The following is a 26,017-nucleotide window of genomic DNA, read 5'->3' on the forward strand; positions in this document are numbered from 1 at the left end:
TTTACTTTTGGATTAATTTTCACTATTCCCTATCTCATATTTAACTCTCTTGAATTGGAGATATATTTCTATCTATCGGGGGTTTGGGATAGTTATATATATATATCCTTTCCTATATACCCTACACTTCTTTTTCCTTAGTTCACATGTGGACATTGCCAGTCTCTGTCTCACAACAGATGCTTGTATTAGCGAGCTTTCTAGTATTTCATAGTAACTTCCCTTACATCGCCATTTTACATGGATGTACATTCACGTCCTTCATGAAGTATTATTACCGATGGTAACATTTCTTTACTCTATCTTGGATCTTCAATTCTTGAAAACGTCATTTTCACTAGCATATACCCATGACTTTCTGTGCTTCTTATTTGTTGCAAAATGGCATATTCATCTAGATAAAATCTCACTCAAACTTGCAGTAACATCGCGCTAATTCTACTAAACTTTCAATTTCTGCTAATGCCATTACTTCCTCCAAATTCTTAATTGCTTTGATTTCAGATCTGATAATTATACCAGAATTTGACTTAATCTAATTGGAATCGATCTCCATTTAACTGACCATTAGTTGGTAAAGTTAATCAATTAACTCTTTTAAACTGATCAATTAAACCAAGTGATGACTAGCTAACTGGAACCAAAGTCTAATTATATAAAATCGGTTTTGTCATAATAATCTTTCTCAAGAACCGAGATCGCAATCATTTGGAGTACCAATGGAAATCCCAATAACATATTAAAGTATACTTTTTATCCTCAAAAGTGAGGTAATTTCTGAAAATTTGGGTAGCACGTCCCCTATATTATCGACTACCAGTCGGACTCAAGCCGACACCATCAACCAACCAAACCATCTACAAGCATATCGATCCACTTCCATCCATCAAACTCATCAATTCACCAAAATTCAAAATATATCATTTTGATTAGCATATGTACTATTAACTAGCATAGCATATATCTTTTGAATTGGACTCAGTTCTTAAACCAACAATGATTAATATCACCATACCTTCTCTCAATCCTTTCAGAATATTACTATATGCTATTATGAACTTAAAATTATCTTGTCATTTCTCAAAACTTTATTTCACGATTCTTTTAACTTATTTCTTTAAGGTCCAAGCGCTCCAATTAACAATTCATATTACTGAAGCTCGTTTATAAATCAATATTAAGTATATCTTTTAGTCTTATTTCTCATCAGTGATACTTGAATATAATTATTTTTTTAAGAATTATATTATTTCTTTCAACTGATCATACAAATCTTCTATCATTGATGATATATACTCATTTTTATTAATTAATCTGTTTATCTTTTAATAACCATGTTTGGTCTCAACTATCATTATCACAATCTGATGAAGACTCAATTAGTTTTAGATCATTATTCCTTAAAAGATTTCACAGTCGAATCATCATTCCTTCATCTCCACTTTTGTTCCTGTATCGAACTTTCGTCATTGGCTTGGGTAGGGGTATTAAATTCTCCATACTCATTTACTCAAGTTAAAGAACCTAACGATTCCTTAAAGAACACGTTCAAAATTTGTTCGCGATTAAGATTTCTTCGATCTTGAATCTTCATGGCAAGTATCTTCCCACGACAAAGGGATGACCCATATATTAATTGCCTGTTTGAGTCATTTTTCAGAATTCCTAGATCTTCAGTTGTCGTCCCGACACTCGTTCGCTCTGTTTGATGTACACGGCTTTACTTTCTTATTTTATAATTAATTTACTTACTACGGTTCGCTAACTATCCATTTCATGTCAAAATCTCCCGACTTGAAGTACCTCATATTAATGCAATCTACCGTACTGATGAAATCCTCATAACAATAATAACTTTCTGATTTGATGTCTTTGTAATGATCACGTTCTCGATGTATCCATTCTTCCTCGCCCGCTGATGTCCACCATTTATCGGCTTACAATCATATCTATATTCGACATGTAATTCTATCTACTACACGGGACTATTCCACTTCTTTAAAGTCTTTAAAGAATAGACTTTGCGCAAGAGGAGAGTTCATGTATAAGATCGTAATTGAAGAGCTATGTCAAGAATGACAATGCCACAAAAAAATTGGGAGAATTCGCAAGTCAATAAATCATAATTGAAGGAAGATTAATAAGTGAAGACTTAGATATGAATGAGACAACCATATTTGTACTTAAGATGGCCAATCTTTCATACTATATGGCATGCAGCATATGATTAGGTGGCATCCTATCAGACTCTTCGTCAATCCAACAAAGCGTCACATCACAACACTATTTTTCTCAATCAGGATGCAATATTTTAAGAAGAAAAATAATTCGGAAGGAGCACAATAAATTTTCTTCCATTTTTTCCTCATATAATCTATCAATAAAAGAAGCTCATACATATTCAAGAATCTTAAAGAACATATGCTATCATATTATAGGAAAGAATAACATTGTTGGTCATTGTCCACGCTTCATTTAAGTATGCCTTCAGGAATCATTCGAATAAGAGATTCATAATTTAGGTCACATCATAACTTCGGAATGTCGTCTGGAAATGCCTCCACATTAAATGTTTTAATAATTCGATCATAATTGCGTTCTCACGAAAATTATAGTCATGTCTTCCGATTTCATTTATGTCGCGTAGAATAACAATCGATCACGCAACGTCCCAACTTCATCGATAGGAATATTATTCTTCGCCAATCATCTAGAAGAGTCTTATATTTCCTTCAATCATCCTCTATCCGTTCGAATCATGAATCTTGTTAAATTTTAATAATTTCATGAATTGGGTAAATAATGTTTTAACATGTTGTTCAATTATTGATATAATTAAACAAAGTTTACGTTCGTCTTTCACGAAAAAACTTTAAACTTTCTTCCTTCTAGTGGGTCTACTTGGTCCTCCAAACTAACAACACAGAGTCTAGATCCATTATCCTTTTAGGTCATTTTCTATTTATAATAACAAGAACTTAAGGAGTAATTCGGCAACCAAATTGTGAAACTCATTTTATGCAAAGATCTTCTAAAAGTTGATTAAGAAAATCTTTTTCGAAATCTCATATTAAAATTTTGAAAATCAAATATTTGGTCTTCATTACTATATAAGTTACTTGCTATTCTTATAATCCGCTAATGAAATATCTAATTAAAAGAACGCCCATGTACGGGTCTCCCCACTTCGGTGTATTTCCTATTTCTCCTTGGATTCCGTTCGCATTTATTAGTAGATGAAACTTCATTTACCATTGCGTATCATTTTATTCACAACTCTACCCCAACGCTGACGTCTGGTACTAACTTTGATATTCTGATTGTTAGGCACAAAGCATGCGCTAATAATTCACGCAAGTATACGCATTCGCAAGTAATATATGATGATTTCTAGTTCGTTCACATAGAGACTCAGACTAATTATATTTAATTAACTCTTACTCACCAATGTATGATTACTTCTCAATGTCAAGACAATAACACTTAAAGTTGATTAACTAATTATTAACTACAATTAACTACGAGAATAAAACACTTAAAGTATTACTTGAATTAAAAATATTAAACACATATGAGATCATAACTTCATTACTACTTCCTTCACTAGTTATTTTTATCACCCTAAGCATGTAACGGTGATGATATTAATCGAACAACGCAAAACTGATAAAAGCCAACTTTCATTGTACAAGTACCATTCTACCAAGCATCCACAATTAAGATAGAAGTTGAATAGGCATCAATTATGTTGAGACCCTATATGTCTACAGAATTTGACAACATAAAGATTTAAGCACAAGTTATTCATTATGATTACACAGGGCAAGTAAAACGGTTAGAGTTACCCACTAATCATGCATACACATACATGAACCTATGCTAGCATGGCAAGTTCTAAAGCTCAAGATCCACTGTCACTTCATAAGAGATTAACAGGCTATCTTATATGTTCGCGACGTACATAAGAAGAATAACCACAACCTATGCTAGATATCATACAATCATCACATACCAATGTATTAAACAATTAACTAAAGAAATCCATAGTAAATCCGCTACGACCCCATGATCACGATTAGACCATAATGGAATTTATCGTCACCATGGGTTCATATGAAAACATGATAATGACACGACAATATAAACTAATAAAATACTTATTAAAACCAAAGTACGTCACAAGAGTATTAAGGTTCAAAGTAAAGAAAACTAGCATCCACTGTTATAACGAATAAAAGAATCACAAGAAATCGTATGCTTCCTCTTCTTCATTGCGGTGTGCTAAAACAGTCTTCTTAATCTTCTCTCCTTGCTCCTTGCTTGTTACTTGTTACTTCGTATTGTGAAACGTCTCTGAAGATTACTTATATAGAAGTCCACAAGAATCAGCCGTCTCAGAAGTCCAGTAGAACATGAATTAAAAAATCAGAATTAAATTTATCGACCCTAGGCGGCCGCCCCAGCTTCCCAGGCGGGCGCCTCAGCTTCTAAGCGGCCGCCCCAGATCCCAGGCGGGCGCCTCAGCACTTTCTGGAAAATTCTTCTTTCTGGTCCTAATTTTGCTAATTTCTTCGCACAACTCCACGCAACTAATTCCATGTACTTCCCTAGGCTTATTATGATGAATTCTTCCTACATACGCAAGTTATACCCTGAAATGCAAAAACACTAGAAAAATGCATCAAATACACAAAATACTTGATTTCAAGACATCAATTCAAGCCATTATAAGACGTTCTAAGTGGTATAAAATGCCACTTATCACACCCCCAAACTTAAATCGATGCTTGTCCTCAAGCATCATAGACTCAAAAAAAAAACATGCATGAATGCAAACTACATGAAATGCAACGATCCCCATCGTAATGAATAAACCAACCAACACATAACATCTCAACAAATGCAATTAGGCGACTAAAGATCAATCAAATCATGTAGGCTAACATACAACTAGAAATGTGGTGTGTGCAAATGCTTAACAAATATGCTTCGAAACTAGATCAATTATTAAAACTCAATTATCCTTAAGGCAATCACATGATTATACGAATAATAAATTCTAGACACAAAATGACTTACAACACTTCAAGATCACTGGAGCTTATTATAGAATCATGATTTTATTCAATATAATAAACAAATGCTTATTTGATCGTGCAATGAGTGAGGTCCACAAAAGACTTATGCAATGGCATCCATTTAACGAGCGTTGGGTTAGCGGATCCCAGACTATAAAAGGCTTAGGTCACTAGGCATAAAGTCCCCTAAGAACTTAATAACTTGAATACCAAAGAGCTCACTCGTGATCAATTATGCATTAAACCATATATATTTTTTTCTTTTTCTATTTTTTTTCTATTTTTTTTCTTTTTTTATTTTTTTTCAAATTTCTGAGCAAGTGCGTTTCGCTCCATCTTGCTCAACCCTAGACTACTCGCATACAATACGAGCCGGCTACTAGCCATTTGACACCTAGCCACAACTTTCCAATTTTCATGCCTTTTATCACTAAGAGCCTATCTTACATTCTAAGCATAAACAATAGATTAACCTCATAAACCATCAAACCATGACAACAATCTAGTCCTTAAGCATACTCTAAGACCTAGTGAAATTACAAGTATTTTTAGCATGCATTCCAACCTAACAAGATTCAACATCACTCTACTGCTATCACTACACTCGCATCAATATCACATATCAATTAGTAAAGCAACACAAAAGGGATCATGGTTTATGCATGAGCTAAATGTCATGATAAATAAAGCTATAAAATAAAAAAAAATTATGGCAAAAATATGCAACTATATGAACTAAACTATTATGAATATGCAACTACATGACACACACATAAATATATTCCTTAACTACCACCCCCAAACTTAAAATCTTCACTGTCCCCAATGAAGGTAATAGAGAGGAACGCAGGGTATACCTACTCAGAGAGATCATCATCATCATCACCCTTAGAGGGTGGAGTGTCAGGAGGCAGATAAGCAGAGTCCTCACCAAAAACGGGCCACTGGATGTCAGCTCCAAGGCCTCTGGAAGCAGTCCCAAGTGCTAGGGTGAGCTCATGTGCAAACCTACTCTGCGACTCGTACATCGCATTCATCCTCCTGGAAAGCCTCTTGTACTGGGCATCAACCATCCCTGAACCATCACCTCCCTGGGCTCTAGAAGAACCTGCCTCACCATGAGCCTGACTGGGCCTAGCCATCGTAGCACCAGCTGCTGGACGTCCCCCTGGGAGACGATATCCCAAACCATGCTCCTCGGGCTCTCCACCCGTCCACTCCTGCATCGCATTTAGCGTCAATGAATCAATAGGAGCGGCCGACATCTGCAGTTGCTTATAAGAAGGCCAGTAGACTCCAACTGCCTTGCACAGCTTCGTAATGATAGAGGCATAAGGGATGTTGCTATGCGACCTCCCCCTCAAAAACTTCAAAATCCCTTGGTAGATGAACTCACCAAGGTCCACATAATACTCCTTATTCAAAATCCCCCACAACAACCTAGCTCTCTCAACTGTAACCTCATGTGCATGCGAAGAAGGCAAAATATTAGTACAAATAAAGTCATTCCATGCACGGGCATACCTGTTCATCGCAACAGCCGGAAAAGAATGATACTCATTAGATCCCGTTTCATTCTAACAGTCGGGCTCCAAGCGGCCGCCCCAGATCCCAGGCGGGCGCCTGGGAGGTTTCTGGAATATTTTTTTTCTGCCTTTGTTTTTTCTGATTTTTTTTGGGTTTTAGGATATAGTACTAACTTCTAAAGGTTCCTATAGTCTCAACTCTTGGGTTGCCTCCCAAGAAGTGCTTCTTTTACGTCATTAGCTTGACGTGGAGTAGTTCGATCAAGTTGATAATAAAACGGCACCAACCACTTCCCGGTTTACCGTGTCCCCATAATAGTGCTTCAATCTCTGACCATTAACCTTGAATGCTTGGCCCGGATCGTTCTCAAAAATCTCCACCGCTCCATGTGGAAACACAGTTTTGACGATAAATGGTCCAGACCACCTTGATTTCAACTTTCCAAGAAAAAGTCGGAGACGAGAGTTATATAAAAGAACTTGTTGCCCCGGCACGAATGACTTAGGAGATAGCTTCATGTCATGCCACCTTTTTACTTTTTTCTTGTACATTTTTTTATTCTCGTACGCTTGCAGTCGAAATTCATCAAGTTCATTTAACTGAAGCATTTGCTTCTTCCCAGCTGCATCTAGATCAAGGTTTAACTTCTTCAATGCCCAATAAGCCTTATGCTCCAGCTCCGCAGGTAAATGACATCCCTTACCATAGACAAGTTGAAACGGGGACATCCCAAGTGGAGTCTTGTATGCTGTTCTATAAGCCCAAACAACTTCATCGAGCTTAAAGACCAATCTTTCCTTGACGGATAAACAACTTTCTCTAGAATGCGCTTAATCTCTCTATTAGACACTTCAGCTTGACCATTAGTTTACGGATGATAGGCAGTAGCAATACGATGATTTATATTGTAGCGTTGCATCATAGAAGTGAACTTACGATTGCAGAAATGTGACCCCTCATCACTTATGATTACTCGTGGTGTTCCAAACCTTGTGAATATCTTCTTATGAAGAAAACTCAACACTACCTTTGCATCATTTGTCGGTAGAACCTTGACTTCTACCCATTTCGAGACATAATCAACTGCCAGCAAGATATACTGATTATTGCAGGATGAGATAAATGGTCCCGTAAAATCGATTCCCCAAACATCGAAGACCTCAACTTCAAGCATCACATTTAAAGGCATCTAATCCTTTCTAGTAAGATTCCCAACTCTTTGGCAACGATCACACCTTAAAATGAACTGATGTGCATCCTTAAACAACGTAGGCCAGAAAAAACCTGCTTGAAGAATACGAGCTACTTTCTTTTCACCACCATAATTTCCACCATAAACTGTGGAATGGCAGTCTCGTAATATCCCCTCCGTCTCACAGAATGGGATACATCTCCTGATGATCTTGTCAGCTCCTTGTCTAAACAAATATGGTTCATCCCACATGTACCACTTCACCTCATGCAGAAACTTCTTCTTTTAAGCTGCATTCATATTAGGAGGCATTATATTGCTAACAAGATAGTTCACAATGTCTGCGAACCATGGTTCTTCCTCCTGAACTGTGAACAACTGCTCATCCGGAAAGGATTTTTTGATCCATGTCTTATCATGTGATGTAGAATCGGGATTCTCCAGTCTAGAGAGATGGTCAGCTACTTGATTCTTAGTACCTTTTTGATCCTTGATCTCTAACTCAAATTCCTATAGCAAGAGCACCCAACGAATAAGTCTAGGCTTCGAATCCTTCTTTGAGACCAGATAGTGAATGGCAGCGTGATCAGTGAATAATGTCACCTTTGTCCCAAGCAGATAAGAACGAAATTTTTAGAAACCAAAGACTATAGCCAAGAGCTCCTTCTCAGTAGTGGTGTAGTTCATTTGAGCTCCATTAAGCGTCTTACTAGCATAGTAGACCACATGAAAAAGATTATTTTTGCGCTGCCCAAGAACTACTCCCACTGCATAATCACTCGCATCGCACATCATCTCAAAAGGTTCTGTCCAATCAGGTGCCATAATAACTGGTGCAGCTATTAAACTCTTCTTGAGAGTCTCGAATACTGCCAATCATTCATCATCAAATTTGAACGACACATCTTTCTCGAGCAAGTTGCACAATGGCTTAGATATCTTAGAAAAGTCCTTGATGAAACGCCGATAAAAACCCGCATGACCAAGAAAACTACGGATTCCTTTCACCGAAATAGATGGCGGAAGATTTTCAATGACTCCCACCTTGGCTTTATCCACCTCAAGGCCTTTGCTAGAGACTTTATGCCCAAGAATTATGCCTTGTTACACCATGAAGTGACATTTTTCCCAATTGAGCACCAAATTAGTTTCCACACACCTTTTGAGCATCGAACGAAGATTCTTCAAACATTCATCAAACGAATGTCCAAAGACGAAGAAGTCGTCCAAAAACACTTCGACATTATTTCCAATCATATCAGAGAATATAGCCATCATGCATCTCTGAAAAGTGGCAGGTGCACCACATAAGCCAAACGAAACTCTATGAAAAGTAAACATGCCAAATGGACAAGTGAAAGTAGTCTTTCTTGATCTTCTAGTGCAATGTAAATCTGATTATAACCCGAATAGCCATCCAGAAGACAATAATACTCATGACCAGCCAACCTGTCAAGCATCTGATCAATAAATGGAAGAGGGAAGTGATCCTTCCTTGTGGCTTTGTTCAAGTTTCTGTAGTCCATGCATACCCTCCATCCTGTGACTGTTCGAGTGGGCATGAGCTCGTTCTTCTCATTTGCTACCACAGTAATACCTCCTTTCTTAGGTACACATTGCACAGGGCTCACCCAGGAACTGTCAGAAATAGGATATATGATTCCTACATCCAGCCACTTTAGAATTTCTTTCTTCACCACTTCTTTCATGATAGGATTAAGTCTTCGCTGTTGCTCAACAGTCGGCTTGCTACCTTCCTCTAGCAGAATTTTATGCATGCAAATACGAAGGACTGATCCCTTTTATATCTGATATAGTCCATCCAATGGCCAATTTGAATTCTCTCAAGATCCTCAAGAGCTTGTCCTCATCACAACCTGAAAGGTCAGATGCAATAATAACAGGCAAAGTAGATGCATCACCTAAAAAAGCATACCTCAGGTGTTCAGGCAATGGTTTGAGCTCCAAAGTAGGTGCCTCCTCAATAGATGGTTTGAGCTTTCCCTCAGCATTCTTGAGATCAGTAGTACCAAGAGATTCAAATGACATGTCTAGCTTTTGCCTTCAAGGAGAAGCATTTAGATATTGCAGTTGCTCATTGCCTTCCTCATCTTCACTGTCAAATCCTCCCAATAAGGCTTTTTCTAAGGCATCAGACCTTAGCATATGATCAAGTTCTGAAGTTACCGCAGAATCAATCAAATCCACCTTGAAGCACTCCTCATCTTCTGTAGGGAATTTCATCGTATTGAATACATTGACTGTCACATCCTGATCTTGCACCCTCATAATAAGTTCACCTTTTTGCACATCTATCAAGGTACGGCCTGTAGCCAAGAAAGGTCTTCCCAAGATTATGGGAATCTTCTTATCTTCCTCGAAATACAAAATGACAAAGTCTGCAGGAAAGATGAGCTTATCCACCTTTACTAACATGTCCTCCACGATGCCTCGTGGGTATGTAATAGAATGATCAGCCAATTGTAGAGACATGTAGGTGGGTTTTGGATCAGGAAAATTCAACTTTTTGAAGATAGACAATGGCATTAGATTGATGCTTGCTCCCAAATCGCAAAGACACTTGTCGAATGAGAACTTGCCAATGGTGCAAGGAATAGTGAAGCTACCTGGATCTTTAAGCTTTGGAGGTAATTTTTGCATCGAGCATGGGCCGAGATTGGGCCCCCAAACCATTATAATAACCAGTGATCACCATCCACTCAGGCATATCATGATGTGGACACTTTCTCAACATCTCCTTATAGCGCTCCCAAGCTTCGTACATAGATTCTGTTGGTTGCTGCGCAAACTGAGTAAGAGCACTCCTCATAGCTGCAGTCTTGGTCATTGGATAAAACTTCACCAGAAAATTTTGCGCAAGATCTTCCCAAGTAGTGATGGACCCAGCTGGTTCAGAATGTAACCATTCCTTAGCTTTATCCCTCAGAGAGAATGGGAAAAGCCTCAGCTTGATAGCCGCATCAGTAACACCATTATATTTGAAAGTACTACAGATCTGGAAAAAATTCCTGATATGCATGCTGGGATCTTCCGTCGCAGCACCACCGAAAGAAACAAAATTATGCACCATCTGAATAGTGCCCGACTTGATTCCAAAAGTATTAGCCTGAATAGCCGAATGAAGAACGCTTGACTGAATGTCATCAATTTTAGGCCGAGAAAAGTCCATAAGAGCTGGATCTACTGGAACTATACGATCACCCATGATTACCGGTTCTTTCTGCTCACTCTCTTTATCCGAATCTTCAAAATCTATCTTCTCCGGAATATCAAGAACTGAGTCTGTCTCCTCAGCCGTATCTAGAGTCCTCTTGCGAGTGCGAGAACGTGTTTGCATAAACGCTTGCTAGAGTACCTGAAACACAACCGGAAACAATAAGTAACGAGTCTTAATCAATGAGTCCTAATGACCACTGATGGCAAGTACATAAACTAAACAAATTAACACTGAATCCCCGGCAGCGGCGCCAAAATTTGTTAGGCACAAAGCATGCGCTAATAATTCATGCAAGTATACGCGTTCACAAGTAATATAGAATGATTTCTAGTTCGTTCCCACAGAGACTCAGAATAATTATATTTATTTAACTCTTACTCACCACTGTATGATTAGATATCAATGTCAAGACAATAATACTTAAAGTTGATTAACTAATTATTAACTACAATTAACTATGAGAATAAAACACTTAAAGTATTACTTGAATTAACAATATTAAACACACATGAGATCATAACTTCATTACTACTTTCTTCACTATTTATTGTTATTACCCTTAGCATGTAACGGTGATGATATTAATCGAACAACACGAAACTGATAAAAGCCAACTTTTGTTGTACGAGTACCATTCTACCAAGTATCCACAATTAAGATAGAAGTTGAATAGGCATCAATTATGTTGAGACTCTATATGTCTACAGAATTTGACAACATAACAATTTAAGCGCAAGTTATTCATTATGATTACACCGGGCAAGTAAAACGGTTAGAGTTACCCACTAATTATGCATACACATACATGAACCTATGCTAGCATGGCAAGTTCTAAATCTCAAGATCCAGTGTCGCTTCACAAGAGATTAACAGGCTATCTTATATGTTTGCGACACACATAAGACGAATAAGCACAACATATGCTAGATATCATACAATCATCACATACCAAGGTATTAAACAATTAACGAAACAAATCCATAGTAAATCCGCTGCGACCCCATGATCACGATTAGCCCATGATAGAACTCATCGTCACCATGGGTTCATATGAAAACATGATAATGACACGACAATATAAACTAATAAAATACTTATTAAAACCAGAGTACGTCACAAGAGTATTAAGGTTCAAAGTAAAGAAAACTAGCATCCACTGTTACAACGAATAAAAGAATCACAAGAAATCGTATGCTTCATCTTCTTCATTGCGATGTGCTAAACCGCTCTTCTTAATATTCTCTCCTTGCTCCTTGCTTGTTGCTTGTTAATTCGTATTGTGAAACGTCTCTCAAGATTACTTATATAGAAGTCCACAAGAATCAGCCGTCTCAGAAGTCAAGTAGAACATGAATTAAAAAATCAGAATTAAATTTATCGACCCCAGGCGGCCGCCCCAGCTTCCCAGGCGGGCGCCTCAGCTTCCAAGCGGCCGCCCCAGATCCCAGGCGGGCGCCTCAGCACTTTCTGGAAAATTCCTCTTTCTGTTCCTGATTTTGCTGATTTCTTCGCACAACTCCACGCAACTGATTCCATGTACTTCCCTAGGCTTATTATGATGAATTCTTCCTACAAACGCAAGTTATTCCCTGAAATGCAAAAACACTAGAAAAACGCATTAAATACACAAAATACTTGAGTTCAAGACATCAATTCAAGCCATTATAAGACGTTCTAAGTGGTATAAAATGCCACTTATTACTCGTCGCCATCCTTGATGTTATGCTTAAGACCACTAATGCTATTCGACGTTCTGTCTATAGATAAGGTCACACCTTCTTGCTAATCTTAAGTAGACCTAATATGGTAGAGCTCATTCCTTGCACGGTGCCCGATAAGTGATAAGAATCTTCTCGTAATGGTGGTGCCTTTGCAACTCGCACTTTGGCTATTCATCAGCTTCCATTAACTCGTTGCATCCAGCGTGGAGCTTGCCCTACTACCTAATTCTAAGTTAAATTGTACTAAAACTCACCTAGCTTTCCTTATACGAAGTTCTCGCAAGAATCAATCGCATTTTTTTCTTTAAAACCAAATTGAAAGTAGGATAAATTATCCAGTATCCATCGAGCTGTCGGCTCCTCATCCCTATAGGGTCTGAGAACTCAATACATCTATAGCGTTGCTATATTCGCCTTACACTTTCCTCAACAATCCTATCTTAGCAATTCCCTATCGGATCTACTAATCCTAATTCGCACTCAATTCGAACTTAAAGTGAGTATGCCTAGGGTATTCCCTATCTTATCTGGCCTATCATTCATATCTTACTCTCACATATTCTTATTTCAGGGACCAATAACCTATTGCTCTGATGCCAACTGTGACAACCCAAATCCGCGGTCAAGATTTGGTGTCACTAAATAATCTTTACATAATATAAAATAATATACAATGACCCCTTAGTACCAGATCGTTTACAAGTTATGGTATGAAATACGAATCTAACCTTCTACAATTCACGAAAACTAAAAATACAAGATTAAATACCTTTGTACTAATTCCCTTGTCTTATTCTTCTAACATCTTCATCTTCTTGCAGCGGAGATCTTTCTAATTTTTGTTGTCTATCAAAAGCTATACACTTTTATCCTCATTTTTTTCTGAAAAAAATAAGAATTTACAAGGCAATAGTGAGCCAAAAATGCTCAGCAAGTATATAATCGATTTCCAAGTGTCACTACCAAAAAAACTTTTTCAGACAAATTTTTTAAATAATTTATAACATTTCTATTTCTTTGAAGTAGTTGTGTGAATAAACATTGGCTGTTACCAGCCTTGAATTATAAAATAGAAGTGTCGAGCAATTCCCAGATTCATCTCCTGAATCAGGTTTTGTCCGGTTTTGTTAGTGTAAAACCTTTTGAGAGAGAATGTCGTTAATGGCGATCAACAATAAATTAGACTAGACACTAGTTCGCACATATATCCTGCTGATCAGCCATGATACAGTACAGATCTATATCTCACTATATAGATCCATTCGGGTACCCGGGCACTATCGCCCAAGGGTCCAGTCCATCCCCGGCCCATAGGGTCCAGCTCATCATTGGCCCTCACAGTAATTATCCAAACCGTAGAGTATTTTGATATCAAATCTTTTTGATTCCAAAATATCCCAATTCAGGGTTCGCAAATAACCCGAAATAGTAGGTATTTGCTCAAGAGGTCAATCGATAATATAGGAATAATAATAAAAAGGACTTGCATAATTAAGAGTAATGGCAGCGAAATATAAAACAGTTAACTATTCTGAACTTAAAATTGGAATGAAGTAATTACAATATGTTATGAGAAAAGTTAGGAATATTTGCCTTCATAAGCTTTAAACACTATTACCGATTGACTTTGGTTCGACTTGAACAGTTGGATTTATCATCAACTACCCTATTCTTGATATGATCCCAACACACTCAGGCCGTCGATTGGAACCCTGCTGAACTCGACGTCTAACCACTAGATCATTCTTAGTCCGATGTCAACCCTCGGATCTTCCGACTAGGACCTATAGGGTTGGAAATACCCTAATTCAGATAATCGTTTAATCTTAACATAATATCACTATCATTTCTACCCATACGATTTCATATCCCGACTCGTATTTATATGTATAATTGAAATACACATAATAATTATGGTTCACATCTTCGAAACTCGGCTCGGTATTTGTTTTTGAAAAAATACGTATACCCATCGCTTTCGAAAATAGGGTGATCGATTATTTATAAAATATTTTCTCACAACACGTAATTAAGTTTCGTAAAATTTAATTACATATCCTCGCTCGACGTCTCCGATAATTATAGGTTACGTTCCCGTATTTTCGGAATTAATTTCCCGAAAATCGGGCAGCGTCTCCTTTGTTTATCGGCCTACCCATCGAAGCAATTCGACGTCAATCCAATCAAAATAACATCCAATCACAATTCGCAATTCCCAATCACCGATATAATTTAGTTATTAATTATTATTATTCATTTTCATTTCAAAATTAACTCTGCGAACTATTTTATCTAATTTATAAATATAGGACTCAGATAAAAATCATCACTGTCCACCGTCAGCTTGCCGAGGTTCATCGCCGACGGCGGTAAAATTTTGCGGGTACCCGATAAATTTTTGGGTTCCCAATGCAAAACTCCACCGATTGACCTAATTTCTTTCCCGCATAAATTTATTTCATGAACTTTAATCAAATAATCCTGTAGCAATTAATAAAATTAATTAAATAGTTCCAATAAAATATATAAATCAAATCGGCTAAAAACAGAACAGGGCGACGCGCATACACGCGCTGTAACGGAAAAAGAACGGGCAACAAGAATGAAACAGAACAGGGAGGCAACACAACAGTTGCATAACATACACACGCACGCAATCCACACACACACACACAATCAACATACACACACACATACGAGGACCAGGCACACACAGATAGCAGCACATGCGCCTCCACCTCGCCGGAGCGGCGAAGGGCGGCGACAGATATGCAAGAAATAGGGCAAAACAGGGGCAAGAGGGGGAGAAATTACCGAATACAGAGCCACGAACAACTCGGAATCGAGTTGTGATAAGAAAAAAACGAACAAGGATGGAGCGGCAGTGATTTACCGTGAAGAAAAGAAGAGAGAGACACAAAAGAGACTGGAGAGTGAGAAATGAGAGAAACAGTCATGTATATCTGTGTTTGTGTATTTGTTTTTTGTTTTTTTATTATTATCTAGTTGTTTTAATTACGTTCTGATTCGTTTCCTCGCAAATTAAAGAAGTAGTTGCACGTCAAATTTGTCGAAAAAATTATAAATTGCATACCATCATTCTTAGAATAATCCAAAGTTGACAAAATACAAATTTTACGATTTTTGAATCATTTTTGGAACTTCCATCAGACCCGTATTTTAACGAATTTACGAATAAACGCGTGAGTAAATAAAAGCTAGAAAATTACCGGAGTAATTTTAAAATTCTCAAAATATTCCAAACTTAATAAAATATGGATTTCATAATTTTTTTGAAGAACTCTGGAATTAAGTACTGATTTTATAATTAAATGGAATCATAAAATCATTTAAAGATAAATAATCAATAAAATATTTATTTCTAAATTTTTATAAACTCCTGAAAAGAATAAATAAAATTATAAAGAAATAAAAATAATTTTAGCATTCATAAGAATAATATTCAATAAAATAATTTATAAGTAAAATGAATTCATACAACTCAATAATTAATTATACAATTAATCTTCGCACCCAACCAATCAAACACAATTAATAATATAGCAACACATAGCTGACAGAACCATCACATACTTTATTTATTTAATAATTTGATGATTACATTTATATATCGGATTTGAAAATAGATTACTTAGCCGCTAAGTAACTATAAAAACGATACAATTTAATACCAGATTTGGATAATTATTAAAACCGAGCTTCTTATAAAACACTTTATACGAAAACAAGGTAATAATACCTCGCCTTTCGAGAATACGGGTCTTATCGATCTATAAAATGATTAGCGTATCAAAAATTTTACGCCGGGACTCGTACAGGTCAAACCGTACCCCGAATTGAAAAAGTCAAAACACCGAAATTGTTTAGAATTAATCAGATTAGGTTTGGATGGAGGTTTCCGAAGAGTTTCAGGTTGTAAAAACGCAAAAACGGTTGAAGTTGGATGATTTCAAATTTTATAAAATAATTTTATAATTACTTAAGAATAACAATTATTAATTCTATAAATCCTTATAAAATCATATAATAACCCAAAAATTCCCAGAAAAATACCAAACTTATCTATATTTTATTCTAGATAATTAAAATTTAAAATATCCTAATTTTTATCAGATATAAACGCCCAAATATTAATATCAATCATCAACTAATTCACCAAAATTCACATAATAATTATTTATTGATAAGAATAATTACATGATATTTCCTGGATGTTACATCTAACCTGAATTAGCCCCATTTGAAGCACAATGTTCAAAATAGCTTGAGCTTCATCCGTATCCCTCTATATTAGTACCATCTTCTCTTCATTATCCCCCAACATGCGTCTCGTTCCTCTCCTACTTGGAACCTTGAAATACTTATTCTCTTTATTACATTATTTATTCCTTGGCCTAACCCTATTAAATCTGATTTTTAATCTCACCATATCTCTAAAAACTGATTGTTCCTCAATACGAATCCTTACATCAGGGACAATACCCCGATTACCATCAACTGGACTAAGCACTTCTTTATTTTCCACATAAGAAGAAGAAAAATCCTTTTTAGATAAATCATTGACATCAATATGATCATCCACAGTTGATTTGAAGTTACTAGATGCCACCATAACCATCCATCTCCAATTTTTATCAATGGTTTGCTCAAAATCCTGAGTTGCTTGAAGATCCGGAGTCGTTCTAGGGGTCATCGGATAAATTAGTGATTCAGTAGCACAACCATCAACCCCATTATTCCCTTCTAGTTTCCTGACAGATACATCAATTTTTAGTCATCCATCCCTGTCTGAATTTGCAATCTATTACTAAAAACCTCCCCTCTACTGTTATTAATCAACTCACGCTCTAAATCTTGTCCATAACCGATTTCCAAGACACCCTCTTCTCCATCAAGGACATCAAGTCCAACTACTTGATTAAGCGATTTACTCTCATTGAAATCATTACAAACTCCCAACCCTCTTTTTTGTCCATCCATAAATTCAACTCCCCCTGATAGTACATACAGCTCCTAGAAGAACTACTCCTAGGCCTTCAACTCTATACAGCTCCTGGGAGGACTACTCCTAGGCCTTCAACTCTACACAGCTCCTAGGAGAACTACCCCTAGGCCTTCAACTCTATACACCTCCTGGAAGGACTACTCCTAAGCTCCTAACTCCATATGGCTCCTGGAAGGGCTACTCCTAAGCCCTTTACTCCATGCGGCTCTTAGAAGGAATAGTCTCGCACATTGCCGCTCCTAACCAGCTCAGTCCCGCAAGCCTAACCTTGGTAAATCCCAGCACGTGAGACGTTGGCCCAAGCACATGATGGGGACAACTGTCACACATCAATCATAGGAATAATCAGGGCACGTGTCAGAGGATCCCTAGGACATTCCTCGGCCAGTCCCGCACTGACACGTGTAAAGCATCCACTCCAGCCAGGTGTCCTCCGCTCCCAGAACCGAAAGCCAGGATCTAAAGGTACCAACCCCAAAACCCTACCCTTGGACTATAAATAGCCTAAAAAGGTGAGGTTTTGGGGCGAATCATTCTTTCACACTCATATACACACACAACCACCCTGCATTCGTATTCATCCCCATCTTCCCAAAAAGCTAGTTCTTACTCTCACGCCGAAGGCGCCGCGGGACTCCAACCCCCCTTCCGGTGTTGTTTTGTAGGAACCCAACCACAGCTACACCTCTATAGTGGAGAAGGATCCAGGACGCCGTCGAAGGAGCAGCCCCGCCACCTGGAGTTATCATTTGGCGCTAGAAGGAGGGGTCGCTCCATCCTTGGGTCTCGGTGCCCCTGGATTCACCTTCATCAACAAACTCTTCAAAGAGTCCATTTATTTAAACTTGTAAGAACTCAAGCAACCAACCTTTCCCATAAGCATGAATGTTGTTTATTTCAGCCACGTTTGTGTGTGCTTGTTATTTTAGGCCACGTTTGTGTGAGCCCGTTTTGTTGATTTAAGCCACGTTTGTGTGAGCCATCATTAGTTTTAATCGTTATTGCTCTAGTTTGAATATGGCATTTGTGTTGTACTTCATCGTTGAATAGTCCCATAAAATTGTTTGAACTGCTCCCAGAAAGCTATTTGTTAGTTTTTGTTGTTATTCTGGGTAGTTTTTGCAAATTTCATAAAGCAACCATAGACCGATATTCCCTGTGGCATATTGTTGTTATTTGTTGTTGGTATTGTTGAGAAATGGCAAGACCAGGAAAGAATACCTCTAGAAGACCATCTTCTAGTGCTCAGGTCCAGGAGCCAGACCACTCCCAGGCCCTTGACCCAGGAGCCGAGAGGGAAACGCTCCAGGAGCAACCACTACACACTCCTGTAGTGGAGAGAATTGTAAACACCAGGGATGCCAGGACTCTCATAGAGCTCAATCAGTACAAGTACACCAATGTCCCGGTAGCCGAAGAGCACATGGCTAACCTTACAAGTGATGAACTAGCGGAAGCAATTAGACTATACAGACAGGAACAGACCCGGCTCCAAGAAGAAGCTGAACTAGAGGAGGAGTCGGAGGAGTCCGGGGACTCCCAGCAATCAAAGAGGTCTGTGTTCGACCATATTGGAGCCAAAGGGAAGAAAAGCAAAAAAGATCAAGGCAAGAAAGAAGCAGAAGTTGCTAAACAGAGAAAGTTGGAAGAAGTCTGGGAGCAAATCAGGAAAGAAGAAGAAGCAAAGCTTGAGCTAAAGATCCAAAAGAGAATGCAATTAGAAGAAGAGAAGCTGTTGGCCAAGTCTAGAAGCAAAAGAACCCGGAGAGACCCTACTCCGGAGCTGATTTCTGATGATGAAGGGGAAGAGAAGCAGAAGGACCTCAAAGACATGATCTATGAATTGCAGAGGAAGATGGAAAGAGACTCAGGGGTGGAGATTGGAGAAACACTCACTCCTTTCAACCACTCCTTGGAAGCTATCCCCCGGCAGCGGGACTTGAAGCATTACAACTTTGACTCCTTTGATGGTCTAGGAGACCCAGAGGAGCACCTAAACTACTTTGAGCAGATAGCGCAGATATACTACTACAATGACTTGACAAAATCAAGGTTTTTCGCTTCAACTCTTAAGGGAGGGGCCCAAAGATGGTTCAGCAGAATCCCCTCCCGCAGCATCCACTCTTGGAAGGAATTTCGAGCCTCCTTCCTTTGGAGATTTCGGGCAAACAAAATGCACGAAATGCACATGTGTCACCTGGAGACAATCCGGCAGCATGACAATGAGTCCCCCTCTACATACATGCGCCGGTTCCAAGAAATAATCAATAAAGTTTCAAGTTTAGATGAGAGGGAAGCTTTAAGCATTTTCAGAAGAAACTTGGATCCAGAGCACAATGAGAGATATATAGTGGAGCTAATCAATAAGGAGCCGCAAAGCCTGGTAGTAGCCGAAGTAGGAGCCGGACTGGACTCCTCTCAACAGGAACCGGGAGGAAATCTTGAAAGAAGTCAAAGACAAGCCTTTCTATTATCCTCCGAAGCCAATACAAACTCCTCCGGAGAGCAGGCCCTACAATAGGCAGTGTGATTATCACGAGACCCATGGCCACAAGACCGGGAATTACTTATCACTCAAGTACTTCATTGAGGACCAAGTGAAGAAAGGGAATATGAACAAGTACTTAGTTCGGGACAACAGCAGAGGGGAAGCGCAGAAGAAAGGAAAGAATGTAGTCAATATGGTCCTAGGCGGATCCTATTCCCCACCCAGGAGCCCGGACTTCGGCGAAGAAGTGCTCTCAATCCAGTCACTCTCAGACCTGGTGATATCCTTCAGCAGCAAGGACTACGAAGGAGTCAACCCTCATCACAACGCAGTTTTGGTTGTCACTCTGGACATCTTTGACAATGAAGTGAGAAGAATGCTCATAGACAATGGTTCCTCAGTAAATATTCTCTTCAAGCAAACAGTGGATAGAATGCAGTTAGGGAGCATCCGCTCAAATGAATGTCGGGAGGACCCACTCTATGGCTTCGGCCATAACTTAGTCCTGATCCAAGGAACTTTATATCTGCCAGTCATTTTTGGATCTGCTCCTAACCAAGTGACTCATGTCATCAAATTTTATGTGATCAACGCTCCTTCTTCATACAACGGAATCATTGGCAGATCAGCTCTAACCATAATGCAAGCAATAACTTCAATCTCCCATCTCAAGATCAAATTCTCAACCCCGACAGGAGTCGGGGAGATTAAAGGAGATTATGGAGTTGCTGAAACATGCTACAACCAGGGGTTAGTTATGGCAGAAACCCATCAAGATAACAAGAGGAAGGCTACGGTCCTTCGCAAGCAAAAAAGCATGAAGAAGCACCGACCCCGGACAAGGAAAGAAGCAAACAAAATAAGTCCAGAAGAACTGGCAAGCAACCAAGTCATGGTACTGGACAAGACAAGTCGAGTCATAGACCAACCGTGTTCTACCATGCAAGCAACCAAAGAACCTGAACAAGCAAACACCTATCTGAAGAAGAACTCTGAAGCCCGAATTCATCACATGGTTTCAAACAAAGAACAAGCAAAAATCGAGGCCGCATTCGAAACAGAAGAAGTCGAAGTAGATGAAAACAATTCTAGCAAAAAAGTGAAGGTTGGGTCAGGACTCGAGGAGTCCTTCAAGGAGAGATTAGTATCCCTGCTCCGGGAGTACGGAGATATTTTTGCCTGGAGTCCAAGGGACATGCCAGGACTACATGAGTCCATAGCAAAGCACAGCTTGGATGTCAACCCCAACAGGAAACCAGTAAAACAGAAGAGAAGAAACTTTGCTCCGGAGAGGCAAAGAGCCATTGACGAAGAAGTAGAAAAGCTACTCAAAGCAGGAATCATCAAAGAAATCAAATATCTGGAGTGGCTAGCTAATGTGGTCATGGTTAAGAAGTCCAACGGCAAATGGAGAATGTGTGTGGCCTACACTGACCTAAATGATGCATGCCCGAAGGACCTGTATCCTCTTCCAAACATTGATCAGCTGATAGATGCTACCTCAGGACATGACATGCTAAGCTTCATGGATGCCTTCTCCAGATACAACCAGATAAAGATGAACCCGAAGGACATTCCTAAAACAGCATTCATAACTCACAGAGCAGTCTACACTTATGTGATGCTACCTTTCGGGCTTACCAGCGCAGGATCCACTTACCAAAGAGCAATGAACAAGATATTCAAGTCCTAGATTGGGAGGAATTTGGAGTTTTATGTCGATGACATGATTTCCAAATCAACAACTATACCAGGGCATGTGGAAGATCTGAAGGAATGCTTTGAAAACCTAAGGAAGAACCAGCTCAAGCTATATCCGGAGAAATACACCTTCGGAGTAGGAGCAGGCAAGTTCCTAGAATTCATGATCAGCAACAAAGGCATAGAAGCCAATCCGGAGAAAATAAAAGCAATCCAGGAGATGAAAGCTCCCAGGACCCAAAAAGATGTGCAGAAGCTAGCAGGATCACTAGCAGCACTCAGGAGATTTGTCTCAAAACTAGCAGAGAGGTGCCTACCTTTCTTTGATTTACTCAAAGGAGCAACCAACAAGAAAGAGGTAAACTGGAATCCGGAGTGCCAGAAAGCATTCGAGGAAATCAAATCCTACCTCTCTCAGCCACCAGTCCTAACTAAAGCTAAACCAGGAGACCCTCTCTACTTATACTTGTCAGCAGGAGCACAAGCTGTGGGAGCTGCCCTAATCAGGGAGGAAAATGGAACATAACAACCAGTCTACTATGTAACCCAAGTCTTAAAAGATGCAGAAACAAGATACCCAAGATTGGAGAAGTTTGCCTTTGCTTTGGTTACAACCTCAAGGAAACTCAGGCACTACTTCCAAGGGAGGGAAATCAGAGTAGTGACAAATCAACCACTAAGGAAAATAATCCACAAGCCAGATATCTTGGGAAGACTTGTCAATTGGGCTGTGGAATTGAGCCAGTTCAACCTAAGCTTCATTCCCAGGACTGCAATCAAAGCTCAAGCTCTTGCAGATTTCATAATCGAATGCAACTTCCCAGAAGAAGACCCAGAACTAATGGGCATGGATCAGGAGCCAAAAAAAGAAATGAGTCCGGGAGCCTGGACCTTAAAGGTAGATTGTTCTTCAACAAGCGAGAGGTCAGGAGCCGGACTCATACTCAAGAGTCCAGAAGGATTCAAGATTCAGACAGCTATATCTTTCAGCTTCCCAGCAACAAACAATCAAGCAGAATATGAGGCATTGATTGCAGGACTAAAGCTCTCCCGGACTCTGAGGGTCCAGGACTTAAAAATTTACAGCGACTCCCAGATAGTGGTCAAGCAAACAAATGGAGAATACATAGCAAAGGACCCTACTCTGGCGAAGTACCAAGTGAAAGGAATATGTCCTAAGTCCAATCATGTATTAGGATTTAGGAATAACTTCCTGTGTAATCTGTTTCGATTTCATTGATATTAATAAAAGACTTGTTTTGTTTTTATTACGGGCTCTATCTATTTAAGTGTTTAAATAAGATATACCATAGTTTAGAGTAAAGCTTTTTATGGATTATGATGAGATCATAATAGTGAGACCTAAAAGATGATAACTCTAAACTTAAATAGTTCCTGGTCGTAGGATTACTAACTGGTAATTAATAATCCGCAGAGATCGGTACATACTATGCTTGCTTCATTATGAAGGATGTCTGTTCTCATAGACATTTGTGTGGTGACACTATAGCTAGTATGTAAGTGCTTATTATGGAATAAGTTCACTGAACATGACTCGCACAGCTGAACAACTGATGGAGTTCACTCACGTGTCAGCAGTTGTTCACATAGTGATAGTTGTACAAGTATCCTTAGACTTGAGGTCATCATAGTCATCTTGTGTACACTAAACTATGCTTTGGTTTAGTTCTTAGTCTCCAGGGACAATTATTAGGGCTCTACTGGGTATAGGAATTTGTACACGAAGATAGTGTATGATCAATAAAGGATCTACCCCTTCCAGTGAAGGAAGCGAATGTTCAAGGCTGATCCACTTATGCTAGTTCAAGAATCTCTGGTCAGAGTAAATGAAATTAGAAAGGAGTTTCCAATATGCATAGAACTACGCATAGTAAATGGTAAGCAAGTGATTGAATTAGATAGGCTTGACACGAGATCCATGCCTTGTATTTAATCGGGATATTGTAGGGTAGAAGGAGTTTATTGTATGGTAACTATTCACTGAATAGGTTCTTGGTATTCTAAGCAGTGAATTCATATTATCCGGATAGTCGCGATATGCTGAGAAGTATCCCTCACGATGTAGAATAAATGTGATTAATTAATTAATCATATTTAATAAATTAGAGAATTTATATAAATAATGATAAAATAGTTTGAACCTACAGGGTCACACCATAAAAAGAGAAAGATTTAATGGTGGATGAATTAATTAATAATGGCTGATAATTATTTATTTATGAAATAAATAATTAATTGGCAAATTTAATAATTGATTAAATGAGATTTAATTGATTATAAATTAATTAAGAAAAGTTCTTAATATTATTAATTAAAGGATTTAATTTTTGGAAATTAAATCTCGAGAGAGAATTATTTCTAAAGTGTTTAGAAAAAGGATTAATAATTAAAAGGTGTTTTAATTATTAATGAGAATAATAAATGGGATAATAATAATATTATTTATGGGAAAATTTCAGCTGAAAATTTGCCTATAAATATACTATTATAGACCCTATTTTCATTCGAACCCCAAAACCCAAAAAGTTTGGAAAACCCAATTCTCTCCACCTCCTTCCTCCTCCTCCTTAACGTCGTTTTCTTGGTGGATACCGGTGGAGTGCTTCACACTTGAGGAGCAACTGCTAAGGATCTCTGATCGTTGTCTCCAAATTATTTTAAAGGTTAGATTCGATCCCTATGTTTATACCACGATTTATATGCTTTTATTTGGATTTTGTATGTGTAAAAGTGTTTTATCATGCCTCCGCTGCGTTTAAAATCCAACATTGGTATCAGAGCATAGGTTGTATGCATATAGATCTGTGGTAAAAATTTCAGAATTTTATGTGCTTGTATAAATTAATTATGATTTTTACAAGTTATATTATGGATTAATTTTGTCTGATGAGAAATCGTTTCTCAGAATAATTTTGAATGTTGATCTGGGATCTACAAGTGTTGTAGATCGTTTGGGTATTTTTTTCATAATTTTATGATGTATAGATTTTTTATTATGAATTTTTGAAGTTCTTACAATTAAATTCGTAATTAAATAATTATATATATATATGAATTGTATGTATGTATATATCTGTATCTGCTGTTATGCTGTGGTGTGATGGTAGCACAGAAAAAGAAATAGAGAATATCAGTACGGCGGCACAACAACCGAGGAGGAAAGCGGCGGCTGCTACAAAAGAAAAAAAAAGGGTATCGCGCATTCCGGGAATGCGTTACACACCTGTGGTGCATTCACGGAATGCGTTACACCTTTTAATTGGTTAAAAGGGTTGTAACGCATCACCGGAATGCGTTACAGGGCTTGTAACGCGTTCCTGTAATGCGTTACAGCCCGACTGTTTACATTCAAATTGATTTTCTGGGAGTTTCGTAACTCCGTTTTAGGCGTGCAATATACCGTTGGATTCGTTTTTCCGAGACAGATCTAATGGAGTGATCAATTTTAGTTTATATAAAAGTTTTGAACTGTTTATATTTCCGGAAGTGTTTTAAAGCTGTTTTTAACTGTTTTAACTGCTTTTAAATGCTTCATGTGATACATAGAGATGTATAATGCTTAGACTAATGTGCTAGATGATGTAACATGCCTACCTTGATGTTTATTCATGTTTATATATGTGATATATGCTTAGTTTATCATGCGATGATAGATTTAGGTGAACTTAAATGAACATAAGGCGTTTGTTAGACAACCTAGTATAGTGAAATTATTTCTAATACCGGCTTAATATTGAACCTACATGGTCACACCATAAAAGAGAATGATTTAATGGTGCAGGAATTAATTAATAATGGCTGATAATTATTTATTTATGAAATAAATAATTAATTGACAAATTTAATAATTTATTAAATGAGATTTAATTGATTATAAATTAATTAAAAAAAGTTCTTAATATTATTAATTAAAGGATTTAATTTTTGGAAATTAAATCAAGAGAGAGAATATTTTAAAGTGTTTAGAAAAAAGATTAATAATTAAAAGGTGTTTTAATTATTAATGAGAATAATAAATGGGATAA

The 26,017-nt window shown here is 38.0% G+C and overlaps 1 protein-coding gene across 1 annotated transcript; it reads left to right on the forward strand.

Annotated features, from left to right (window-relative positions):
* The first annotated feature begins 20,394 nt into the window (after positions 1-20,394).
* Positions 20,395-21,963, forward strand: LOC141660187 (uncharacterized). Its single transcript, XM_074467150.1, has 2 exons — positions 20,395-21,375; positions 21,727-21,963. Exons 1-2 carry the CDS (start codon positions 20,395-20,397, stop codon positions 21,961-21,963), a joined length of 1,218 nt encoding a protein of 405 aa, XP_074323251.1.
* Positions 21,964-26,017: the final 4,054 nt, after the last annotated feature.

Source organism: Apium graveolens, chromosome 5 (genome assembly GCF_009905375.1).
Source record: "Apium graveolens cultivar Ventura chromosome 5, ASM990537v1, whole genome shotgun sequence".
Taxonomy (NCBI): Eukaryota; Viridiplantae; Streptophyta; class Magnoliopsida; order Apiales; family Apiaceae; genus Apium; species Apium graveolens.

Bases quoted from the DNA above. Each gene is read 5' to 3' on its own strand.
- LOC141660187 (XM_074467150.1), top strand. From the start codon at position 20,395: ATGAACAAGTACTTAGTTCGGGACAACAGCAGAGGGGAAGCGCAGAAG. The intron at 21,376-21,726 runs GTTGGGTCAGGA...GCATGCCCGAAG, and splicing joins ATTCTAGCAAAAAAGTGAAG to GACCTGTATCCTCTTCCAAA.